At 61.7% G+C, this 25,388-nt stretch overlaps 2 protein-coding genes across 3 annotated transcripts; one reads left to right on the top strand and one right to left on the bottom strand.

Moving 5' to 3' along the window:
- Nucleotides 1-1,047: 1,047 nt before the first annotated feature.
- Nucleotides 1,048-19,380, bottom strand: LOC308647412 (uncharacterized protein; the record flags this gene model as incomplete). The annotated part of the gene is made up of 5 exons (XM_081291448.1): nucleotides 1,048-1,708; nucleotides 2,608-3,604; nucleotides 3,956-4,597; nucleotides 15,888-16,017; nucleotides 19,079-19,380. 4 exons carry the CDS (start codon nucleotides 19,378-19,380, stop codon nucleotides 3,458-3,460), a joined length of 1,221 nt encoding a protein of 406 aa, XP_081147574.1. The 3' UTR covers nucleotides 1,048-1,708; nucleotides 2,608-3,457.
- Nucleotides 4,310-23,286, top strand: LOC308646521 (plasmanylethanolamine desaturase 1). 2 transcript variants are annotated; one of them, XR_014021412.1, is made up of 7 exons: nucleotides 4,310-4,532; nucleotides 11,081-11,200; nucleotides 19,215-19,306; nucleotides 19,945-20,089; nucleotides 21,042-21,254; nucleotides 21,969-22,926; nucleotides 22,972-23,286. XR_014021412.1 is itself a non-coding variant. In XM_081289551.1 (6 exons), exons 1-6 carry the CDS (start codon nucleotides 4,409-4,411, stop codon nucleotides 22,088-22,090), a joined length of 816 nt encoding a protein of 271 aa, XP_081145677.1. In that variant the 5' UTR covers nucleotides 4,310-4,408; the 3' UTR covers nucleotides 22,091-23,286. The 2 variants fall into 2 exon arrangements, 1 of the variants encoding a protein (XP_081145677.1); XM_081289551.1 differs by having other exon boundaries at nucleotides 21,969-23,286.
- Nucleotides 23,287-25,388: the final 2,102 nt, after the last annotated feature.

Below are 25,388 nucleotides of genomic sequence, written 5' to 3'. Positions count from 1 at the left end.
ACCTCCTCCTCCTCTCTGCTTTGCTCAAACGTGACCACACTCATGTGTCATTCTCTGGGCAAGAACACTTGGTGCCCACTTGACACTCAGGACATCGGCCAGCACCTCCCACACAGGGGCCACCAGAACCCGGCCACCCTCGTAGCCAGAGGGATCCTCTTTTCATGTAAAGTCAAGGTCACTGCCCAACTGTGCTCAAGGTCACAGCACTGTCCAGCAGAACTTTGTGCAAACTCTCTCTGCACTGTTGATTCATTAACCCCTGAAATGTGCCCAGCAGAGCGGAAGGACTGAGTTTTAAATCTTCTGTGACTTGACTTACTTAATGGCCACATCAGGTCAGCAAGGCTGGGGAAACAGGTGGCTGTCGAAACCCAGCTCGTGGGGATATAAATTAGTAGAGGATTCCAGTGGCAAGATCTACCCACCTGCCAATCCATTCGTCAGCCTCTATCAAAATGCAATCAAAAGGCATTTAACATCTGTCCCAGCCACCCCACCTCAGAGGTGTGTGCTACTGGTCTACCTGCACCCACAAAGCATGATGACATTAAGTTTGTAACCTGCAAAGAGGAAGCCACGCAATCTCCGTCCACAAGTGGCCAGTTAGCTGAATTATGGTCCAGCCACATTGTGGAATATGATGCAGCCATGAAAAAAAAAGTGTGGCAATGTGACACCTAAGGCACACACACACACCAAAAAAAAAAAAAAAACCAAAAAAAAAAAAAAAAAAACAGATAAATGGACTTTACCCAAAGTAAAATATGTGCTTGTCTATTAAGATAGTAAAATGACAACCAATAGGATAGTAGAAAATATATTCAAAACATCTATCTAATGAAAAGTTAATGACCATATTATATAAAGAACTCTTACAATTCGACAACAAAAAGATAAATAAGCCAGGCCTGGTGGCGCATGACTGTGAACCCCAGCAACTCAAGACACAAAGGCAGGAGGACTGTAATTTCCAGGTAATCTGGGGAACTTAGGGAGAAACTGTCTTATGGATTCAATGCCCAGTACAAAAAAATAAACAAGGCAAAACCAACACTTTTTAAATGGGCAAAGGATTGAATAGATATTTCTCCAAAAAAAGATCTGTGAATAGGCAACCAGCACCTGGAAGGATGGTCAATCATCACCCATCGGGAAGAAAAGCAAACCACGGAGGGGTGTCGGCCCCTTGGCCAGAAGGTTGAAGTCTGAAGTGGAAAGTGGCCAAGCCGTGGGGGGGGGGGGGGGGCAAGGGACGTGGCACAGGGCTGTGGGTACGGCTGCCGCAGCAAAGGGCTCACCACACCCCCCAGCAGTTCCACTCCGAGGTCCGCCCCTAGGCAACTCGAAAACCTGCTCCACACGAAACCTTGGCACCGGCACCAGCGTGCCCAGCAGCCCTGCTTAGGCCCCAGGTGGAAACAAACCGAGTGCCCATCAGTGGAACGCTTAAACACACGGGGACATTGAACAGGATTCGCCCCTGTGTCTGGCTGAGGTCCTGGGCCAGCTTCAGCCGGGACGAGTCTCAGCGAGGGGGAGAAGCAGGCGCAGAGGCTGCGGGTTTGTGGTCTGTTGTATGAAAAGCCACAGGAAGCAGATCCACGGAGGCAGGAAGTGGACAGTGGAGACCGGGGGCTGGGGACGAGGACAGTGAGCACCCACTGCTAATGGATCCGCGGCTTCTTCTGGGAATGATGACTGGGTTCTAGAATTAGTCAGTGGTGATGATCACACGATTTTGTGAATACACTAAAAACCGCTGAGTTAGACACTTTAATAAGGTACACGCTGCATGTTAAAAAGTGTGTAATTTATATCTTTAAAAGAGTGTGAGGGGGGAGCCGGGCGGTGGTGGACACCTGTAATCCCAGCAACTCTGGAGACTGAGGCAGGAGGATTGCAAGTGCAAAGCCAGCCTCAGCAACTTAGCAAGACCCTGTCTCAGAATAAAATATAAAAAGGGGGGCTGGGGATGTGGCTCAAGCGGTAGCGCGCTCGTCTGGCATGCATGCGGCCAGGGTTCGATCCTCAGCACCACATACAAACAACGATGTTGTGTCCGCCAATAACTAAAAAATAAATATTAAAAAATTCTCTCTCTCTCTCTCTCTCCCTCTATAACTCTCTCTTTAAAAAAAAATAAATAAAAAGGGCTGGGAGGGTGGCTCAGTGGTCAGCACCCCTGGGTTCACTCCAACTGCTAGGGCAAGATTAAAAACAATGACCCCAGAGCAGAATAGTAAGGTACCTTTTGAGTAAAAAGAGGAGGACAATAGCAATAAGTATGCATTTTGTCTGTATTTGCATAAAACTTGTAGGATGGACAAGAAACTCATTCCCAGGTAACTCATTTTCTGGGTTAGACTGGAGAAGGGGAGGTAGTATATTCTGATGTATATCCTTTTATGTCATTTTGATTTTCAAAGCATGTGTCTTACCTATTAAAAATAAAATAATTTTTTAAAGTGGAAGTCAAATTTTGCCATTTCTCTGCTCAAAACCCTGCGTGGAGGGGATGCCCGGGTCATTTAAAGTAAAACTTTATAACCCTTCCAAGGCCCGGCCTCCTGCCCGCTCCCCCCCTCCCCCCCCTCGCTCTCTCACCTGCTTTCTTGCTGTTTCTGGAACACCACAAGCAAGTTCCTCACTTGGGACCTTTGCACTCAGGGCTCCTCAGCTTAGAATCAGTTGTCCCAGCCATCTGCACAGCTGCTTTCCTTCTCCTTTAGCCTTGGCTCAAATGTCACCTTCTTGAACAAATGGCCTCTACCCTCACCTTCCAGGAGAGCCAGTACCCTGCGCTGCCGGCTGTGGCTTCTCCAGAAAAGCTGGGCCACCGGCCCTCTACACACAAGTGAGGAGTGAGTGGGCGGAGGGCCACCAGGCCCTGGCCACAGAGGGGGCCTGTAGACACCAGCCACTTCATCCTGCTTGGCGCCTTGGGGCACAGAGCAAGCTTTAGAGGTGTGTCCCTGAAATCTGAGATCCAGGCCCCACCAAAGCAAGGCAAGATAACCTCCTGGGTTGAAACCCAACAGAGCAGTCAAACCTGGCGCAAGGCCAGACAGTTCACCAGAATTTGCCAGGACTTGGGCTGCAGCCTGTATGGGCCATTCCAAAGTGGCTCTTCTTCTCTGGGAGGAGAATGGGAAGGTGACAGAAAAGGACATGAAACTGACCAGGGCAGTGGCCACCCAGGGTAGGAAAGATCAGAAAATAGCCCCGGGGAGGCTGGAAGCCGAGGAATTCAGAGCTTCTGAATGAAACTGGAAGAGCCTTCCTCCCCTCCTGGAACCTCTTAGGTCCTTCCCGGCCTCCAGGCAGCTCCCACTTGATGGCAGCATGTGGAATTTAAGTGAGCAATTACTTGTGCAGTCAGCTAGACCTGGGGTAAAGCCTGCTGCTGCCATTTACCTGCCCCAGTATTGAAGGCATCTGGCTGAGCCGGGAGCATTCAAGCATTTCTGGAGCGTCTACAGCGCGCCAGCTGCTCCTCCGGCCAGAGGGGGTTCCCCTGGGAACAAAGGAAGTCCCAGCCCTCAGGAGACTGTTTCATGGTAGAGCAGACAGGAACTGCAAGTTCACTGCCCACAAGACAAGCCTGTGAAGACAAAACAGGGTGATGTCACAGTGCCTGGTGGAGGGGGCACCTCTGAGCAGGGAGTCACGGGGGCCTCTCTGGGTGCCCCTCTCCAACTCTTGGCCCGGCGCCGGGCTGCTAGGGAGCGCTCAACTAATCTTACAGTGACTTCTACGGTCCTTTTCATCAGTTTTCTGTCCCCGCCCCGGAAAGAATATGAGTTGGGGCCCGGACAGGCTCGAGGTGTCTTCTCCCCGGGCTCTTAGTGCGCGGCACGTAGCTGGTGGGCGCCAGGTCCTGGTAAGGTCTGCACACAGTAGGCTGCCCCGCTAGGAGCCGCCCTCGAGGTGCCCGGCGCCTCCCCTGGCGTATTTTGCACAGTGGGCGCTTCATGGCACGCGCTGGAGCAGCGCCCGCCGCTGGCCCGGCCCAGGCCCACGGCACCGACTGGTAAGCCGGGCGGCGGACGGCGACGTGCGGGGACTCCTGGAGGCCGGCGCGCGGCCGGCCGGGGGCGGAGCGGGGCAGGCGGGGACGCGCCGCCACCCCACGCTTCCGCGCCCAGCTGCGCCCAGCTGCGGCCCCGCCCCCGGCGCCGCGGTTGGCTGCGGCTCGGGGGCCGCCGATTGGCCGGCGCGTTTCCGGTGCGGGCCCCGATTGGCTGTGACGCGAGGCCGGGCAAAGCCCCCGCCCGCGCCGCCGCCGCGCCCAGCGCCGGGCGGTCATTGGGCGGCGTGATCTCGCCGCGGTTCCGCGGCTGTGCCGCCGCCGCCGCCGCCGCCGCCGCCGCCAGCAGAGCGCACCGGGCGGGCCGGGCGAGTGGCCATGGCGGGCGCCGAGGACGGGCCGGGCCAGCAGCCGGAGCTCGACGAGGATGAGGCAGCGTATTGCCGGCGCTGGGGCGCGCAGCACGCCGGGGCCCGCGAGCTGGCCGCGCTCTACTCGCCAGGTAGGACCTCCGGGCCCCCCTCCGGGCCTGCAGTCACCAGCCCGGCTGCGGACAGCGACCCTGGGCTGCCCAGGTCGGAACGTCAGCCGGGGGCCCGGATGGGGAACTCCGGCCCAGGCTTCCAACTTGCAAATAACGCCCCCAGGTCCGGGGTCCCCATCCCAGTGTCCTCTCCAAGCCCAAGCCTGAACCCCAGCTCCGCGGCTTCCTGGCTGCAGAGACACTTCCAGATCAATGATACCACCCCCTCAGGTCCCGCGTCCCCAGGCAGCTTCCATGGGACCCGCACATCCGGAATCCTGTCCCCGGAGCGCTGCGGGCTGCAGTGAGCGCCCCTAGACTTGGGAACCTTCACTTCAGGACCCGTCTCAAGACTGAGGCAGCCCCTTGGCTACAGGCGCTGTCCCCGGCCACCTAAAGTCACGTCCCATCCTGGCTTCCCCCGGATCCGGAATCTACCCAGAGTTCCCATCTGTATTTTTGCTAGGGTCCTGGGCTGCAGATAGTGACCTCACCCCACTCCTCCTAGGAACCCTAATTTGGAGGCTGCAGAATAGGCCAGACGCCCTTACCCCGTGGCACCCTCCAGTGCAGAGCATCACCCTTGGCCCCAGGCTCCTGGATTCCAAGAGTGGGGGGATGCAAGCCCCCCCAGTGTAAGCTCCCCCTGTACACAAGCCCCAATTCCAGCCGTCGCCTCTCCCCACGTTCATATGTCATCCCCCTCCATTAAGACTTGGTTGTGGAGCCCTGTGCTCCTCAGACGATGGCATCCTTGCTTCAGCTCTGCCCCTTTGCCACCGGCCAAGGTTCCTCCTGGTTTCTTCCTGCTTTGTCCAACATTCATGCTTCAGTAACCGCCAACCCCCACCCTGTTCCCCGACTCCCACCGGAGCCCCAGGACCTCGCTGCCTGCTTCCCCTGGAGGGGGACTCCAGAGTGAGGCGAAGGGAGCTGCCTGGGGTCCCCCTGCCAGCCTGTTGCCATCACTCAAGCTTTGTCTGTGGAACATTCTGACATCTTCCTTTGCCAGGATAGATGCCACCATGCACTGTCCCGGGACCTTGGGACCTTTGCTTTTCCTCTGTGGGTCCTGGATCTCTGGGCCCGTGCCTTTCCAGGGCCGAGCTGTGTGTGTGTGCACTTTTTCAAACCTGACTGGGCACCTGCTCCTGCTGCCATGGTTTCTTCGGGCCACACCCAAAACACCCGGCCTCTAGATGTCAACCTCCTGCTGGGGGGGGGGGGCTGGGGGCTGGCCCCTGAGGGACTGTGTGACCTGGGCCAGACCACTTTTCCTCCCCGGCTTCAGTTTCCTCACTTCTGAACAAGCACAGGATAAAGTGTGGGCGCCCAGTTAGGAAAGGAAGTGAGATCAACTCGGGCCTGGCAGGGGCAGCGCTCCCTCAGCTGACCCAGGACCTCCGCTGTGAGCCCAGAGCAAGCCGTCTTGTCTCTGTGGTCCTCAGGCTCCCCCCTGGGAATGGAGGGCCAAGGCTTGAAGGCCTCCACTGGACAGCCAGCTCTGCCCGCCTGCCTGCCTTTGGCCAGCCCAAACGGTCGGCAGGCATTGCAAGCCCCCGTCTCACACTCCATCACGACCGCGTGTCTGCCCATATCTGGTTCTGGTTCCCCAAGCATCCTTCTCTCTGAAGAATAGCCCCTCTGTCTGCAGCCTCCTGCTACCCCAAACCATGGTCAAGGCCTTCTGTCCTCCTGGCCTGGAGGGAAAGGAGAGCCTGGTCAAACCGATTCTTCCAAATTACTTTCCATCGGCTTCTGTCTCCTCACTGTGTGGCCTTGGGGAAGTACCTTGACCTCTGTGGATCTGATCTGAGAAACACCTATATTCCTGTCCCTGTTCCAGGCCCTGGGGGCAAAACAACAAACAAGACAGAAAACCTAGAGCGGTATTTTAGTAGGAAAACAGCCAGTAAACCTTAAAATAAGGAAAAGTTTTCCTGCCCAATGGTTGCAAGCTCTATGAAATACATACAGCAGGAAAGGGAGAAGGCTAGGGAGGGGGTGACATTCCAGAGAGAGGCAGCAGGCCTCTGAGCAGAGGACATTTGCACAGAGACCTGAAGGGGGGAGAAAGGAAGAGAGAAGAACCTTAAAGATATATGAAGAAGGGTTCCATCCAGACCAGGGTAACAGCAGTTGCAAAGGCCCTGGGGTGGGCTTGCGCTGGGCACATTTATAGAATGCAGGGAGCCTGTGGGCCAGGATGGTGAACAGGGAGAGCCGGGAGGGGTTTCTGGGTTCTGGGACTGAATTCTTGAGATTCCTGGGCCAGAGGTGGTTTGGCACTTGACAGTTCATGGTGGATACCAAGGGCAGTTGATGCATTCAACATCTATTGAGCACCAACTGTGTGCCAGGCTTTTCCTCACAGGCTCTTTCTTGATTCATCCCCACTCCAGCTGTGAGGTCTGCCCGGTGTTACCTCTGCTTTCCGGAGGAAGAGGAGGCTGAGGCCTCCGTTAGCCCCTCACCCACACCAGGCACGCACGTATCCTGCATGCCAGTCCTGGTTGGGATGAGCCATGTCTGTCCCCAGCAGATGGGAAGGTCAGCGAGGGCAGGGAGTGAGTGTGTTGAGCAGCTCCCGCCTGCCTCTGTCGAGAGGTTCCTGAGGCAGAGCAGTGACCTGCTCAAGGTCACGCAGCTGGTCAGAAGCAGCACTGGACTGGCGAGTGCTGGGGCCCTCCCTCTCAGAGCCGGAGCTGGCCGGGCGCCTTGCCTCTGAGCTGCACCCAGTGCTTTTCGTTTTCACTTGGAGGCAGGTCTTGTCAGTCTCGGAGGCTGGCCTCAGCCTCCCGGGTTGGTGGGTTTGTGGGTGCGCCCTGCGGAGCCAGGGAGGGTTCTACATTCTTAACTGTCTTTGAAGGGAGCCAACCAGGGACCGGTGTTGAGGCCAGGGGACAATGCTCCAGGTTAGCAGAACGGCGCTTGTGCGGGGCTGTGTCGGAGCGGCCTGGTACGCAGAGCCGTGGGGGGGTGTGCAGGGGTGGAGGGCAGGGGACCTGTGAATGGTGAGGCAGAGGGGACAGCAGCCTGGTCCCAGCCGATCCTGGGGACTTGAGAGCCACAGATGGGCCTGCGCAGCACCCCACTCTGGGTTTGACTTTCACAGCCACAAAAGACCCCGTGCCAAGTGTCCGGGTGTGAGGGTCTGGGGTCCAGCCCGGGCAGGCCGGGAGGTCAGGCACGTGTCCAGCCTCCAGAAGGTGCCACTGAAACCTGGCTGTGTGTGTGTGCCACTTCTCAGGTGTCCCAGTCTGCTGGGCTAGGGGGGCCTGGGGGTCCTGGTCTGGCTGCCCACTCCCCCGGCCAGCCTGGGGCGCCCCGCCATGGGGAGGGGGCTCTGGGTGGGTGGGGAGGGTGGGGGTGCAGGCTCTGCCTTTGCTCTTGTTTCTCTTCCTTCCCGCCGGATTCCCACTGTCATCTCTGTCCCTCTGTCCTGGTCCCCTCCCTCTCTGGGAGGTCCAGGGTTTCTGGGTAGTCGGGGGCAGTCAGAAGCGCAGAGCAGGACGGGGCAGCCTGATGGCGCCTGCACGCGGCCCTGCCCTCCCCGGCCAGCAGGCGGCCACTGCTGTAGCTGAGCCCCCATCACCCACGTCTGCCGAGCCTGGGCTGGTGGAGAGGGGCTCAGCGCTGGAGCCAGCGGAGGTGGGCGACCTGGGCCAAGCCCTGCACCCGCCCACCCTCCACCTGCCTGTCTCAAGTGGCAGCATTCAGTCTACCTGCCCTCCCCGGCCTGGGGGGCTGAGGTCCAAGCCTTGACCATCGAGTGGCCTTGGGCAGGTCACTCCATCTTTCCAGGCTGTTTTCTCCCTCTCAGGGGTGGGGGGAGGTCCCCAGCTGGGAGGTGTGAGGGGGCCTGGGCCGTCCTTAGCACAGCACCCCGCTCCTACCAGTGGCCCTCGAGGGCTGGTGACCGTCGTGTGTGGATTTTCTGTGGATCAGAACTGAGGTCCCCGGGGGCACAGGGACTCATATTCCATGGGGGGATGGAGTTCAGGCGGGAACATTCAGGTTCCGGGATGTTTTTCGTGGACGGGGAAGAGCGGGGTCATCTCTGGACTCAGGACGGCCAGGCTGGACGTGCTGTTCCATTTACGAGTCCAGATCCACCCCAGCTCTGAGCCTCAGCGTCCTCACCTGGGGACGTGGGTTCCACATCCTTCTTTAAAGGGGCTGAGACTTGAACGTGACCCCCTCCTCAGATGACCGCACAAGCCCGGCCAGGCTGCCTCTGAGGCGGCGTGAGGACACAGGCAGGGCAGACCCCATCAAATGAGGTGGCCAGAGTGGCCAGAGCCTGTGTTCTCCAGGGAAGCGGGAAACTAGGACTTGATATGATTTTTAAATTTAGCTCATTTAAAAGAAAAACGGGGCAAATCTTTCCCTGGGATCCAGCATCTCTGGTGTGGGCCTGGCTGGACTCCACGAGCGGCCAGCAGACATGGGCGTCGTGAGTGCTGCTGTTGTCTGACCCGGTGCTGCTGTCCACTCTGCCCACTCTGTCCTGCAGGCTGAGTGGGGGCTGGCAGAGAGGGGTCACCTGTCCTGGTTCCTGCTGTGCCCTCACAGCCCCCGCCCTCCACCCACCCCTGAGCTTCCTGATTCTGAGCCCTGGGCCCTGGACGAACAGGAACTGGAAAGGGGAAGGCCCTGGGCTGGGGCTGCCCATAGTGGCCCTGGGCTGGGGCTCTGGGCCAGGGGGCTCCGTAGGGGACCAGGCCGGGCTGCAGTAGGCCCACTCCTCTGCTGGGCCCTCTGCTGAAGTCCTTGCTCTTTCTTGGTCTCTGGCCTTTTCTGAACAAGAGGCCACATGGATGTGACCCTGGCGCTCCCCTGGCCAGTCTGAGCCTTGGTCTCCACGGGGTGAGGGAGGGCAGCTGTCCTGGCTCCGGCTCAGGCTGGGCGTGGAGCAGTGTGACTGAGCCCCCGTCCCTGTCTGGACAGAACCGGAGACTTCCTTCAAGGTGTGTTGGTGAGGGACAGCCGAGGCAGCCTGGGCCTCTCCCTTCGGACCGTGGTCAGGGACAAACTGAAGAGCTCGCTTGGCTACGGTCCCAAGTGCTGCGCCCCGTGTTGGGAGAGCACAGGGGCTGGGATGGATTTTCTGTGGATCAGAACTGAGGTCCCCACTGGCACAGGGACCCAGATTCCAAGGAGACCCCAGGCTGAGGGCTGCGGGAGCAGGAGCAGGTCTCCGGGTGAGGGGGCGTGAGCCTGCCTGATCGTGTCAGAGGCCTGCCTGGCCCTGGGCTCCTGACCCAGAATGTCACTGGAGCCGGACAGGTAGGGTAAGGGAGGGCCGGCGGATCCCAGTCTGTAGCTGACGAGCCAGGTGGCCCTGAGTGACTTCCTTGAGCACTCTGACCCTCAGCCTTCTCCTCCGCAGGTCTCCCCCTCCACAGGTCTCCCCCTCCACAGGTGTCCGCACTTAGTGCTCCGTAGGTGTCCGACACTGATGACCACCAGAGTCCCACAGTAAGGGCCTCGTGCCGGGACCAGCTGCCTGCCCTGGGTTCTGGTCACCCACGTGATGTTCAGATTTCCTTTTATTTTTTTAAACCTTTAGCTTATGGTTGAAAAAAGTTGGTGTGTTGTGTTCAAAAAGGCGTAAACGGAAAGCCAGCCTCAACCGGGCTCTTTTCTTTCATGGTGGCTGTTGGTGGCCCTGTGCATCACTGTCTGTCCCAAACGTTTCTCCGTGTCCGCGACTAGATGGCTGCCCAGCTTGCCCTGGCGGGGGAGGTGCCTGGCGCCGGGTTGATATGGTCAGTCCCTGGCCTGGTGGCCTTCGGCCATTTGCGGTGTTCTGACCCCTCGGTCACAGCTGCAGCGTGTGGCCAGGGCGTCCCGGCTTGCGGGCTGTTAGAAATGGGGGCGCAGGTGCCGCGGCGCTGGCCTTCCACCCCACTGCTCCGGATCGGCTGGCTCAGAGTGAAAACCTCAGGAGGCCGGGCTGTGGCTGGGGGAGGAGCACCCTGGGTTCCGCCCAGCCCCAGGGCTGCCAAGAATGGACCCTCGGGGGAGGTGGCGACACTCCCTGGCTGTCCTGAGCTCGGCTTCTTGTCCAGAGGAGCAGCCCCCGGCCGACCCCGCCACCCCACCCCCGGTAGTCGCCCAGGTAGCGCCAGCCCTTGTGTCCCAAAGACCTCCTGGCTCAGGCCCGGGACTGCTCAGGGGAGGCCGGGCAGGATCGGAGCCTCCAGGATCAGAGGGTGTTGGTAGCCTCCACCTGGAGGCAGTGGCCAGCTGAGGAGAGCCCTCTGCAGAGAGCCTGTGGGGCCAGGGCGCGAGCCCCTGTGCGCAGGATCGGCCCGAGCGGAGCAGCTGCCCGAGCAGGGGAGCCACGCTAGGGACCTGCTCTCAGGAGGGCACCATGCCCGTGGTCGGCAGGCCTGACCCCCTCTGGGCCTCAGTGGGCTTATCTGTGAAATGAGCAGGGGGCCGCGTGCTCCTGGGGGGTGGCCTGGACCCTGGCCGCCTGGCGCCTGCTGCCTCACCCTCCCCACTGTCCTCTCCCCCAGGCAAGCGTCTCCAGGAGTGGTGCTCCGTGGTCCTGTGCTTCAGCCTCCTCGCCCACAACCTGCTGCACCTGCTGCTGCTGGCCCGCTGGGAACACGCGCCCGCCGTCGTCCTGGGCGTCGGTGAGTGGCCAGGCTTGCCTGGTGCGCATGTGTGTGCGTGTGTGCATGTGTGCGCTCATGTCAGTCTGCTGTGGGAGCCCCACCTTCCCCTCAGTTGGTGGCACCTCTGCCCTGTCCTCCGGGCCCAGCACCGTGACAGCCCTGGGTCCTCTCCTGCCCTGGGCACGAGCTGTTGGCCCCACCTTCACAACGCTGCTGAGCCGGCCTCTGTGGTGACCACGACGCCAAGGAAAGGCCACCGACTCCCGTTTAAATCAAATTAAAGCCCGGCCCGAGCTTCCCTCCGGCGGGCGGTCCCTCCCCTGAAACCCCCGGGAGCAGAGGGCAGCAGGCTCTCGGAGCGTGGCCAAAGGGGGTGTCCTGGGAACCTAGGGGTAACAGGACTTCGACAGGCATGGCCCAAGGCAGGCAGTGGGTAAAGGTCTGCACGGTCCACCTGAGGGAGGGAACCTAGATCCCGGCATCAGCATTGACGAGGCGCCATCGGGTCGGAGAGGGCTGCTGTCTGGCCGGGGGCGCCAGGCGCGGGTGAGTGCAGGGCACGGGTGGCATCCCAAGCAAGGTTAGAAACCGCAGTGACTTACAGGAAAGCAGAATGAACTTCTCGTGCCTCTGTGGCCTGACGGCTCCCGTTTTAAGAGGGAATTAGGCTGGGTTCGTCCCTCTGCCCCGCCTGCCTGGGGGTCCTCACTCCCCGTCCCCACCCCACCAGCCAGTGTCCACACGTGGCCCAGGGAGGGGTCCTGCAGGAGCCTCAGGCCTCCTACTGCCCTGCCCAACGTGTGCTTAGGCAGATCCCAGCTCCTCGCCTCGACTGCACCCACGGTCACCTCCTGCTGCTCGCCCCGCTCCCGCCACGCTGGCCTCTGGCCTCTCCCACGTCCCTCAGGGGCCTCTGTGTGGCTGTTCCCTGGGACCAGAACTCTTTCTTCAAAGATATGTAGGTACAGGACTCAAGGTGCTTAGAGGTCACCTCCTCAGAGAGGCCCTTCCTGGTGGCTCCTCAAAAATAGCCCTGGGGCCCGGTGGGGTGTGCCTGTGATCCCAGCAATGGGAGGCTGAGGCAGGAGGTTAGAAAGGTTTTTTTTTTTAATATTTATTCTTAAGTTTTAGGTGGACACCGTATCTTTATTTTACGTTAATGTGGTGCTGAGGATCGAAGTGCTTAGACAAGTGCTCTACCACTGAGCCACAACCCCAGCCCAGGAGGTTAGAAAGTTGAAGGCCAGCCTCAACAGCTTAGCAAGACCCTGACTCAAAATGAAAAATAAATAGGGCTGGGGTGCAGCTCAGCGGTCGAGTGCCCCAGGATCCTATCCCCTCTATTAAAAAAATAAAAAATAACAGTCCTGTCACATGCCACACCCCCACTGCACTCTCCACACCGTCCCCACGTCAGTTCTTCTCGCTCTCTCTGCCCCAAGCCCAAGGCCTGCGCATGGCGGGTGACAGTATCGGCTGAGCCCGTGAGTGAACCTCCTGGTGTCTTCCCCAGGTCCGCCTCCCCTGTCCACAGCCAGTGAAGCAAATGTCCTCACTTTCCAGATGAGGAAACTGCGGCTCAGAGGGAGGGGCTGGGGCCACCTCCAGGAGGAGCGCCACTCAGCCCTGGGTGCCCTGCCCCTCGCAGCCCGGGCTCAGCTGCCCTCCTCTCCCCGGCCAGGGGCAGCTGGGCCCTTGCTCCCACCCGCCTGGCCTCCCTCAGGGTTCAGTGCCCACCATCTCATTGAAAGCTCTGGCGGCCAAGCCAGTGGCGCTCAGGCCACCAACTGACCCTCTGGGGCTGGGGGGCCGGACTAGCTGGAGGGGAGCAGGCTAGCCAGCACCTGTGCAGTGCTGCAGAGCCTGGCCCTGCCTGCCCCCAGGGACGGGAGGGACCTGCAGCAACCCAGCCCTTCCTCAGACGAGCAGGTGTCCACAGACGGGGGTCACTCTTGCTGCTCGTGTGCCCCTGGCGTCTCCGAGCCTCATTTGCACACACGCAGAAGAGCACTGCTGGGCCTGCGGGGGCACACGTCTGAGGCCACTGGGCTTTTTTTTTTTTTTTTTTTTTTTTTTTTTTTTTTTGGTTTTTGGATGCTGGGGATTGAACCACTGAGCCATGTCCCGGCCCTTTTGGTATTTCACTTAGAGACAAGGCCTCGCCAGGTTGCTGAGGCTTGACTTTGAACTCCCGATCCTCCTGCCTCCGCCTCCCTAGCTGCTGGGAGGTGCTGTCGCCACCCCTGGCTTCATGAGGAGCTCTGGCAACTTAGCAAGACCCCGACTCAACATGAAAAATAAAAGTGGGGGGGTGGCTCGGTGGTCAGGCACCCTGTGCTCAGTCCCTGGTGCCTAATGAGACGAGACGGCCACAGGCCCTGGCCCCTGAGGTGTGCCTAGTGCCGGGGAGGCCAGCTGCTGGGGGGGCACCACCGTGAGGCACCTGGCACCGCGGCCTCCCTGGTCAGTTCCGCAGTGGCTATTTGGTGACCCTGTGCCGGGCACTTCCCATCTGTGGCAGCCTCCTGAGGAGGTCCTGGGCACTGTCCTCGGGAGGCCAGGGGACTGGGGCCCACGCCAGGCGTGTGCTGGTGGCGCAGGGCTCGGGCTCCTTCCCTGGTTGGTTGGGGCCTGAGCTCCGCACCCTGTGGGGAGGTGTGGCTCCCCGCCCCACACCTCTGCCTCCGGCTGATAACAACAGACAATCCTGATAGCGGTGTTGACACAGCCCTGATCGATTTAAATAGCTGCCCTGATTTGTGTGTTAACACGCCGTCGGAGGGCACCGTGCCAGCCCCCTGCCCGTCACTATCTCCCCAGAGATTACGGTGCCCCGGGCAGGCCCAAGAAATCAGGCAGCGCAAGAGCTGAAAGGTGTGTGGTTGGTAAAGCGGGCACGGGGGACACAGGCTGACAGGCAGCCAGGCGGGAAGTGTGGCAGGGGGGTCCCAGAGAGGAGGTCCCGAGCGCCAAGGTCCTGCGGCTGCTGTGTGCCCGCGGGTTAGGGGGACAGGAAAGAGTGCAGTGAGGCTGGGCAGTTCACCAAGGGAACGGGTTGGTGGCAGCTCAGAGGCAGTGGGGACAGGGGATCGGGCTGTGGTCTGCGTGCAGGTGATCCTCCACGCCCGCGAGGAGCCCTGGGAGTTCCCTGGGGAGGTGGCTGCCGCTCAGCCATAAGGGACACGACCGTGGAGGTGGCACAGGTTGTGGGACACAGGAAGAGCTGTGCCAGGCGCTCTGCTGGCTGGGCTGTGGGGTCGCTGGGGGGCGAGAGAAGGAGGGTCAGCGGCCACTGCCCCCGGCTGGCCGATCGGCGGGAGGGAGGAATCAGGAGCCTGAAAAGGACGCGGGGTCCAAGCCCAGACGCTAGCGGGAGACCCTGGCCCAGTGCTGCGGGCGCAGGGGGTGGGAGTCTGGCGGGCGAGGGGCCCAGCCCTGGTCAGGTGGAGGTGGGAGTCCCGTGAGTCGCCCTGAAGGGCTCAGCAAAGCCCCAGAGCCCCTGCCTGGGGACCCGCGGCCCCGGCAGGTCTCACATCACTGGTGAGTGGAGCCTGGAGGGAACTGTCCCTGTGCCAGTGTCTGCCGGAAGGGCGGTGGCTGAAGCTGCCCCAGGGCGAACCAGTCTCCAGCCAGGAGCCAGCCACCAGCAGGGCAGGGACAAAGAGTCTTCTGTGTCCCTCCCCTGCCCCCATCAAAGGGGCCTCGCAGGCCAGCAGGCAGCCTGGAGCCTGTCCCTAGAGAGCCATCCCCAGCCTGGACCCAGGGCCAGTGCCCGCAGCGGGGGAGACAAGGCCCCTCCCTGCCCCCTTCCTGACCGCTGTCCCCAGCGCGAAGGCCTGAAGGCCAGGGACTGGTCCCTTGACAGGCGACAAGCCCGAGGCACCGGAAGGGGAGTCCTCGACCTACCCGAGCTTCCTCTGAGGAGCCCAGGGCCACCGGGCACTTGCCCGTCCAGCCTGGGCTGACCCTGTGGAGGGGGCAGGGCTCGCACCCCCGTTGCCCAGCCCCGAGTGTGGGGGCTCCTCCACCCGCTCAGTCAGCAGCCACCCTCACAGTGGCCTCTGGTGGCCTCGCAGCCGCCCAGCCACCTGCCACCGTGTGAGCCTGGACGGGCCTCGACCCTGGAGTCTCTGTCCCTCTGGGACATGGGCTGTGGCGGGGCTGACCCTGTGCACCCCTGTTCCGGGCACCGTGCACGTCCTGCCTCCCGGTACGGTCAGGCCCGGTGTTGACGCAGAGGCCAGGCACCGTCCATTCCGTGACCTGCTAATGCCCCTCTTCCTTCCCGGGGCAGGGTCTGGCCGTGTGGCCCAGCCTGGCCTGGACTCTGTGGTCCTCCTGCCTCGGCCGCCCAGTCGCTGGGATTGCAGGTGTGCACCACGGCGCCCGGCCGCCTTCTTCCGTGGGATTTCAGCTGGGGGCTTCCTGGTGACTGGCTTGTGGCCTGGGCCTGGGGGAAGGTGTCGGAGGCCGAGGGCCTTTCCACCTTGTCATAGCCAGGCAGCGGGCTGTCGCCGTTGCCCTGGGGCACCTGGCTCAGGTGTGCGGTCCACCCAGGCTCCGCCCCCTGCCCCCCCCCCCCCCCCGTGCTGTCCTCTTTGGTAAGAGGGCCCTGCACCGGCCGCTCCCCAGGCGTGGAGAGCCGTGCCCCTGAGCACACCCCAGCCCTGGCCAGGTGCCGTGTGCAGGAAGCACATGAGGACACCTTCGCCGCAGGTGCCTCCTCCCGTGGGACCGGGGTTCTCGTCACCCGCAGCAGCAGCGCCAGGACAGTTAAGGCGATTAGACGTGTGGCCGCCTGGGCCGGCTGGGCTGCCACGGGGGGATTAGGGGACCTGAGGCAGACAGGTGCTGGCCGGGGCTGGGAGCCTCAGGTTAAAAATACACGGGCGCCATTTTCACCCAGGGGAGCCAGGGCGTGTGCCCACCCGGCTTCAGGGGAAGCTGGGCCAACCCAGACGCCACCACGGCCGGGTGGAGAACACATCCTTCTCCACCTGGTCGGCAAAGAGCAGGGCTCACTGATGATGCCCGTGACCGTGTGAGTGGACTGTAGAAAGTTCTAGAGCAGCTTGGTCAGTCTGCGCTCCTGGCAGCAGGTCTGCAGTTGCACAGGGCAGGGGTGGGAGGGAGATGAGGGGCAGGAGGGAGCCTGGGGGGCGGGCCAGCGGGTCCGTGGCCTGCGGGGCAGCCTGAGTGTGGGAAGTACACCCATGTGGCCCCCCAAGGTGCTCCCACCCGGCACTGTGGATAGGCGAGGATGCCGGTCCCGACTGGGAGGTGGCTGGACAGGCCTCCTAGAAGACCAGCGCTGTCAGGCCAGGGCCACAGGCCACGTGTGGGCCAGGCCCGTTAAACCTCGAGGCGAGCTGCGGTTTGGGGAGTGGAAAGGGCTTCGTGGGTTCTACCGGGAGCCCAGCACTCAGAACAAGGACCAGGCCACACCCCTCCTGCCTCTAGCCATTTCTTGCCTACGGCTATTCCTTGCCCAAGAAGGAGAGTTTAGGGCTGGGGTCAGCTCAGTGGGCGGCGCCTGCACGCAGGAGGCCCTGGGTTCAGCCCCCAGCACCACAGAGAAAAGGGAAGACGGCAGTGCTGAAAGGCGACACCGGCGTTGCTGGAACAGGCCTCTGGAGACCCTCAGCTACCTCACTATGCACGTGAATGCTGAGGCCCAGAGGGGGTAAGGGGCTTGTCCTGGTCACACAGCCAAATGGTGGTGAGAGACGTGCCCCTGGTGGGCAGAGGCAGTGTGGGCAGGAGGAGCCCTGCTGAGCCCTGGGCCTCCCGTGGTGCAGGTTGGAGGTGGTAGGCACCCCTGTTCTTGTCCTGAGGCTGCCACTTCCAGGCCCCGTGACGAGGGGGGGTGCTTTGACTTCTTCGAGCCTCTTTCCTTATCCAAGAAATGGAGATCACACACACAGCCATCTCGGGTGTCCTCGGCGCTGGGGAGGGAACAGAGCAGGGAAGTGTGGCCTGGAGTGTCTGCTTGGAGTGTGGCTTCACTCAGGGGACCCTCAGGTGACAGGCACCCCGAGGGAAATGGCTGCCAAGGAAGCAGCTGCCTGGACCTGGGGGAAAGGGGCTCTGAGGGGCAGCGAGGACGTCCTCTGCCTCGTGCCCAGCCGCCCTGATCCCCGCAAGGAGCAGGCCTGCGGGCTGTGCGGGGACACCCTCCCGCCTGCCCTGTGGCTTCCGCTTGCCAGGAGGTGGCTCTGCTCCACGTCCCCACCCGCCCTGCTCACCAGGGACTTAGGGGGCCTGCAGAAGCTGTGTGGCCCCTGCCCGCCATCCCGCCCGCACTCCACGCAGGGCTCGGGAGTCCTAGATTCTCCAGAAGGTTCTTCAGCAGCTGCCCTTGATTCTGGCCTGGCCATCAGAACTGCAGACTGCAGGGGCCCAGACGCTCACTCTGTCCCTGGGTCCTGAGCCACGCTCTCTGGGGAGGTGTCCAGTCTCTCTGCAGCCTTCACAGTGCTCCAGGGCCCTGTCACCCTGTCGCCCAGGGGCTGAGGACTGGGCCTCCAACAGCAGTCCACGGGGACGCCGAGTGGGAAGGAGCAGGAGGGCGCTGCCTGTGACGCTGCTCCCGCTGGCCTGGTCCCCTGCCCTTTGCCACAGGTGGCAGAGAGCTCATCGTCACTGTGTCCCCCTGAGGTGGCACACAGGGGCCCTTGCCAGATGTTGCTTGGTTGATGCAGCCTCTGCCCAAATAACAGTAATCTATATTGAGGGCCTACTGTGTGCCACGCACCCCGTGAGCCCAGATATGTGCCGACATCCAGGTCACAGCCATAAACAAGAAACCAGAATCTCAGCTGTGTGCACCGGGCGCAGTGTGCAGCCTGTAATCCCAGTCGGGAGGCTGAGGCAGGAGGATCATGAGTTCAAAGCCAGCCTCACAACTTAGGGAGGACCTGCCTTAAAAAAACATAAAGTAAAAATAAAACTGGGCTGGGGATGTGGCAGGTGTGGTTACCTGGTCAGGTGTCCAGGGAGGACACGTCAGTGGACTCTGGGAGAGGGCCTGGTGCACTGTGTTGCATCTTGGAAAGGATATACCTGGCGGACGGAGCCGCACGGCAGAGCCCAGAGGTGCACGGGGCTGTGTGAGGGAAGGGGAAAGCCAGCAGGGGGCGCTGCAGGGGTGAGGGAGTGGATGGCCACAGCCCTGAGAATCACCTGCCGCAGTCGCTGCCTGGCCTGTGTCCCCCGAGTGGTGGCTGTGTGTGCTGCTGTGCCAGATCTGGGTCTCGGGGCAGGTCAGGAGCCAGGTGTGGCCCTTGCTGTGTGTGTGACCTTGTCCATTGACTTCTGCTGTCCAAGCCTGTCTCCTCCTGTCTAAAGTGGGAATAAAAAGGGCAGTGATATCTTGCAGATGGTGAGGTTGGTTGAGTTCCATCCTGTAGACACATGTGCCTGGTACTGAGAAAGGGCCTAATAAATGGTGGCCACTGTGTGCCTAAGAATCACTCCTGTCTTACAAGACGAAATGGGCGCAGAGATGTTAAGTAACATGTGCAGTGTCACACAGCAAGCGAGCAGTGGAGCTGGAACTGCATGTGACTGTGCTGCTCTGAACCCTCAGGCGAGTGGTGTTGGTCTCCAAGAGACCCACTCTGTGCTGAGCAGGCGGGAAACAAAGACGAGGGAGGCGGCTAGAGACCAGAGGGTCACGGCCCTGGGACTGAGAGCTGGGGTAGGGAGTAACTTCTGCCCACGGCTGGGGCAGAAGGTGCAGGACGCCAGGTTCAGGACGGTGTTGACCCAGGTACAGGACAGTCCTCCAGCCGCGGGCGCACTGTGTGGGGGAGGGCGGGAGCGGCGCCAGGTGACCTGAGCCCAGCTTGTCCTCCTGACCCCGGCTCCGTGGGCTGTGACCCCCAGAGCCCCCACGCAGTCCCCAGACCCTTGCAGAGCAGGCGTGAGGCAGGGGCTCCGTCCACAGGGAAGATGTCCCGGGTGGAGGTGGGACGGGGCGTCTGGCCGCGGGGCTTGCCTGGGCCGGCTGCAGCTCGCTCCCCGCCCTCAGTTGCAGGGGCGGTCACCGCGGACTTCTTCTCCGGCCTGGTGCACTGGGGCGCTGACACGTGGGGCTCCGTGGAGCTGCCCGTCGTGGGGAAGGTGCGTACGTGGGGCTGCTCGGCCTGGGGGCCCCCTGGGCCAGCCCGGCCTTCCGGCGGGTGAAGCAGAGGCATCAGGACCGGTGGTCCGGGAGCTGGGTGTGGGCCTGCCTTGAACTTGGAGTCCCCTCCCGCCGCCCTGGCTGCTGGTCTGATTGGGGCTGACCCCGGCTCAGGGGCAGGAAGTCTGGCTGGACCAGGCTTCATCCGACGCGGCCCACCCCGGCCTTCCCACCCCTCCACGTCCCCTCACGGCTGCAGGGTGGCTGCCCAGCCCACCCACAATGAGAGAGGTCCCCCACCGTCACAGCCAAAGTCCCCACTCACCCCACGGCCCCGCTTGGGCCACGTGCCCACTGCCCAGTCAGACCGAGTGGCCAGAGGGGCGGTGCTCTGTAGGCACATCGGCTCTCAGAGAGCTTGTGCCAGAGAGGCGGGGACGTCCTCTCCTGAGGAGGGGCTCTGCTGCCGGCGCAGTGGGGGCTGAGTCCAGGGCGGGGGTGGCCGGCCAGGCTCCTTGTGCCCTGCAGGCCGCGGGCTTCATCGGTGCCTGTGGGTGGAGGGCCCTGGGCGTGCCTGTCCGGGGGTCTGCAGTGGCAGGCGGCCCTGGCTGACTGGTCGGCACCCCGCGGCCACCAGGCTTTCATCCGGCCGTTCCGGGAGCACCACATCGACCCCACGGCCATCACGCGGCACGACTTCATTGAGACCAACGGGGACAACTGCTTGGTGATGCTGCTGCCGCTGCTCAACATGGCCTACAAGTTCCACAGCCAGAGCCCAGGTGAGGCCGGGCGGGGGCAGGGCGGGGGGCTGCAGCGGGTCCCAAGCCCCTCGTGCTCCAGCTGGGCGCCGTCGGTGGTCACTGGAGTCCAGGGGTCGGACACAGACACTGGGTCAGCTCCCCTGGGCAGTGGGAACTGGGCTCGGCCGGCCCCCGGCCCCGCCTGGCTTCACGCACCTGTCGCCACTGCTGCTTGCTCCTGCCCACCCGGGCCTGTGCGCTTTCTGCTGGCCCCCTGCAGCCACACTGAACTCAGCCCCGGTGACGCCCCCTTTTGAAAGGACTTGTCCCAAGACCACTGCAGCCGGGTGGAGGTGAGATCAGTCACACCCTGGTCACTTCAGTGGGCTTGAGAGTGGCTCCCGTGGGTGCTGGTGATGAATATCTGCAGGGCAGAGGGTGCCTGGTGCCACGTCGTGCCTCCCCACCCCTGTCACAGCTGCTGAGTGGCTGCCAAGTGCCCCTGCTGCCCTCCTCCCGTCACCTGCCCAGGAGGCCCTGCCTCTCCCCTTGGGACGAGGCTGGAGCTGGCCGCAGAAGAAGGGAAGGCCAGCGCGGGTCTCGGGTGGGGCCAGCTCCATGGGCTATGACCCCCAGAGCCCCCGTGCGGTCCCCAGACCCTTGCAGAGCTGTGCCCCTGCTGTGCCTGCCTCCCGCAGGGTCTGTCCCCTGGAGACTCCTGGACCAGGTCTGCGTGGGGGCCTGGGGGAGGCTCATCCCCACGTCAGTGGTCAGGAAGTGAGACTCGGGGACATTGTCCCCCAGTGAGCCTGGGCCCGCCCGCTGCGCCGCCACTGCGTCCCCCTGTCCCTGTGCTTCCTCCCTCCTGGCCCCAGGGGAAAGGTGGCCTGAGGCTCGCTGAGGCTGGCAGACCACCCAGGTGCCCCTGGCCCTGAGCTGCAGGGTGAGGGCTGGTGGCCCAGCCCGGCCCCAGTGACGCCCCTCTCTGCAGAGGCCCTGGCGCAGCTGTACCCCTGGGAGTGCTTCGTCTTCTGCCTGAGCGTCTTCGGCACCTTCACCAACCAGATCCACAAGTGGTCGCACACGTACTTCGGGCTGCCACGCTGGGTCACCTTCCTCCAGGACTGGCACATCATCCTGCCACGGAAACACCACCGCATTCACCACGTCTCTCCCCACGAGACCTACTTCTGCATCACTACAGGTGCGGGCCGGCGGGCCGGGGCCTGGGGCGGGCGGGCCTCGCGGGGTCCTGCAGTCCTGGCCCTCGTGGGTCTCAGGGCACACCGACAAGCATCAGCTGTGTGCCCGGCACCCTGCAGGTGCCACAGTAAACCCACCACACGGAGCCCTGACTCCCGCCACCCACCAGCCAGAGCAGGTGTTTGTTGAGCACCTACTGTGTGCCCATCTCTGCTTTGGGCCTAGGACCTAGCAGTGGATAAAACTGACTCCCTGCCGCCAGGGGGTGGGCACAGGAAGTAAAGATGCAGCTCATCTGCTGGTGCCACGGGCGGGGGGGGGGGTGTCAGCGGGGCACGGTGGGAGCGGAGGGTCCCCTTTGAATAAGGTGTCAGAGGTGACGTTAAGCAGAGGCCTGGAGGAACTGGGAGGGAGCTGAGGTGTCTGGGGAACCCCGGGTGTGCAGCCAGGGAGATGGGAGGCAGGGAGCGAGGAGTTCGGATCTGGAAGAGGTGGGTGGTCCTGAGGGACATGGGGACAGGTCAGTCTGGCAGAGGAAACAGTCCAAAGGCCCAAGCTGGGGACCCTGCTGGGACAGACACACGGGCCCGTGGTGGAGGGGGAAGATGCCCGTGTGAGGGTCCCCGGGCCCCCGGGCTTCTTCAGCTACTGTGGCCGGGCGGGAGACGGGGCCGGGCTCCCTGCTGCCGTCCCGCTCACCCGTCCCCCTGCGCAGGCTGGCTCAACTACCCCCTGGAGAAGGTGGGCTTCTGGAGACGCCTGGAGGACCTCATCCAGGGCCTGACGGGCGAGAAGCCTCGGGCCGACGACATGAAGTGGGCGCAGAAGGTCAAGTAGCCTGGAGCACAGCTGGCCGCCGGCCTCCCCGCCCCGCAGAAGCCATCTGCCAACTCCGGCCTCCTGGAGTGGCCCCTCCACGTGGAGGACCCCTCCTGGGCTGCGCCCGGGCGCCCGCCCGCCCCCATGACACAGAATACTTGAGCCACTGATTTTCCCATTTCCTCTTTCCGTTCTCTTTCCTGGGCCCCCGGCCAGCGGCCGCGCCATCTGCCGGGCCTGACTGCAGAAAAGAGCCCTGTCCTGCCCGTCCCTCAGGCAGAGGGTCACCGCGCCCTGCGCGCCTGCCACCCACCCAGGCAGCCCTTCAGCGTGGCTGGCATTGGCTGCTGAGTCCCCTCTGTGTCCTTCCCTGTTTGACACCAGAGGTCCAGGAGGCCCCAGGACACTGTCCTGCCTTGTCCTGTAGACTGACCCAGAGGCCCTGGTAGGGGACAGTCCTAGCCACTGCCTTCAGCCTGCCTGTCCACCCAGGGATGGCACGCCCCCCAAGGTCGGGGGACAGCTGGCCAGGAAAGGCTGGGACCCCCAAGTCTGACCCCCATCCCCTGCTCTCTGGTTCTGGCCCAAGCTGGGGTCTCGCACAGAGATGCTGAGCACAGGGCCCTGCCAAGGCTCCTGGCCCCGGGGACGGGCACCGTGTCCCCTCTGGCCAGGGTGTTGTCAGAGAAGGAGGAAGCCGGGCTTTTTGTTTTGTTTTTTTTTTTAAAGGTGCTTGCTTGTTTAACGTAAATAATAGAAAGCCTTAATACCTTTTCTGTAACACGGAATGATATTTTAACGCCATGTCTGGGTGTACATATGTATTTATAACAGGCAGGAGGCTGCTTAACCTGGCCGCCCGCTGTCCCTGGGGGCCGGGAGGGCCACTTAGGAGCCAGGTGGGGGCTCACCTGGCCCATCCCAGCTCCCCCAGCCCTGGCCTCAGGATGGGGGTTGCATTCTGAGGCAATGAATCGGTGTTGACAGGCTCCAAACGCTTGGGGAAGGGACCCGACTCGGTGGCCTTCCCTGTAGATCATGGCAGAGTCACGAGGACTGACCCCAGTCCAGGAGGCCATTTGGCACATGTTCATTTGCGGCTGACGTGGGCCAGGCTCTGAGGCACCGCAGCAAGAGACCAACAAGGACCCGCCTGGTGGATCTGACCCCCAAGAAAGAGACAATAAACATAAATAAATCAATGCACATGGAAATTCAGATGGTGATCTGTGAAGGAACAGGGTAGAACCCCATTGGAAAGGTGGGGGACATGGGCAGTGGGGAGGTGCTGAGGAGGGGCCACCTGGGAAGACCTGGAGGAGGAGGAGGCAGAGCAGCAGGAGAGGGGCCTCTTGGTGGGATGGCAAGTGCAAGGGCCCTGAGGCAGGAACAGGTTTGAGGCCAAGAGGAGGCAAGTCTGGACTGGAGTGAGCAGGGGGACAGTGGAGAGGAGCTGGGAAACCCAGAGCGTCGCCGCCTCCCAGGCCGACGTGAGCGCGTGGCCACTGGACATTTTAAACAAAGGAAGTTGTTTATATTTTGAACAAGTTACCGTAAGGCACACGTGTCAGGCTGGGATTCAGTTGTGGACGCTACAGACTCTCGTCAGGGGTAAAGGGCCTGCCTGGCGGGTGTGAGGCCCTGGGTCCCATCCCTAGCCCTGCAAAAGCAAAACAGAACTCTATTCTGGACTAGTTTCTGCAGTTAGCCAGAAGAGAAGGCCTGTCGGGGACAGGAAAACAGTAAGATCAGAGCAGTCACACACAACATGGATTTATTTTTAAAAGTGTGTTGGCTCAGGAGGCTGAGGCGAGAGGATCGTGAGTTCAAAGCCAGCCTCAGCAAAAGCAAGGTGCTAAGCAACTCAGTGAGACGCTGTCTCTAAATAAAATACAAAACAGGGCTGGGGGTGTGACTTGGTGGCCGAGCATCCCCGAGTTCAATCCCTGGTACAAAAAAAAAAAAAAGTGACCCATACCTTTGTTTTCTTCAACTTTGGTCACCACGAGGCTTTTTTATGCCTGTGTCTGAGGGGACCAGTAACGGAAGGGATGTTAGAGTTTGATGTGTCACAGAGACGGGAAACGGAAGCAGAGTTGTGCGTGGTGATGGTCGCCTGGACCCCCAGCTGCTCTGGAGGCTGAAGCAGGAGGATCCCAAGTAGGAGACCAGCTTGGGAAACTTGAGCAAGACCTTGTGTCAAGAAAGAAAGGGCCGGGCATGGAGCTCAGTGGGCAGTGTCCCTGGGTTCAGTCCCCAGTACCCCCCAAAAAAAGAAAACTAAAGAAGAAATTTGTAGCTAAAGAAATTGTATCAGCTCACAAAACTCAGATGCCCAGGGGGTGGCCCTGCCTTGAAGTCGGACAGGACCCAGGGACTCACAGTTCATCAGAACTTCGTCTCTGTCTTGCCTCAGTTTCCCCTGAGTTGAGACGACATTGAACAGCGGCCCATCTCCGGGGACTCGCCCTTCCCACTAGTTGCAGAGGCCTGGAGTGGACGCCCAGTGGCTTGGGTTGGGTCCTGTGCCTACCCTGAATCCACCACCTTGGCCTGCTGGTGGGGCACGGGTAAGTGTCGCTTGGCCAGGAGCGAGAAACATGTCCCTGCGACCTTCTCAAACCCCAGGAGGGAGGCAGGTACCCAGAAGAGAGGGCATCTGTACAAGAGAGTGTGTCTGTACAAGAGAGTGTGATGGATGGGCAGGGGCCAGACTCCAGAGGGGCTGGGTGAGCAGCCAGGGGCTGCCAGGGTCGCTGTCCTGTCCCCAGGCCCTGCCAACCTGTGGCGGTTGCCCTGGAGCTAGCAAAAGAAACGAGTCCAGAGGTCAAGTGACTGGCACCAGGTCCCACAGCCAAGGATGGCTGAGCCAGGCCTCCCGCTCCCGCCTGGCCTGAATCCCAAGGGCTGGAAGATGCTTTCCCAAACCAGAGGGAGTTCCATTCTGCATCAGGTCAGTGTGTGTTGGCCACTGATAAGATCAGGGCTTGCAAAGAAGTGTGGTGGCCAGACAGGAAATGCCACTCAACCCCTGAAAACCAGCACCTGCCAGACGGCAGGGCCTGGGGCCATCCCGCAGCTCTGGGGAGTGACCACTCTTGGCACCACTTGCAGATAGGGACGCTGAGGCCTGGAGGTTACCTGTTGTGCTCAAGGTTACAGCTGGTAGGTGGCAGAAACAGGATCCAAGCTCATGTCCCACCCAAAGCCTTTGTGCCTCAAATACCCATCAGTAGCCCCAGAGGAAGGAGGGAGGGAGGCCAGTGACAGGTCCTCAAGAAAACCGCAGTCCACATGGGAATGGCAGCCATGCTGG

The sequence above is a fragment of the Spermophilus citellus genome (assembly GCF_964194105.1).
Source record: "Spermophilus citellus genome assembly, chromosome: 4".
In the NCBI taxonomy this organism is placed as follows: domain Eukaryota; kingdom Metazoa; phylum Chordata; class Mammalia; order Rodentia; family Sciuridae; genus Spermophilus; species Spermophilus citellus.
This window is presented reverse-complemented; position numbering and strand designations above follow the sequence as displayed.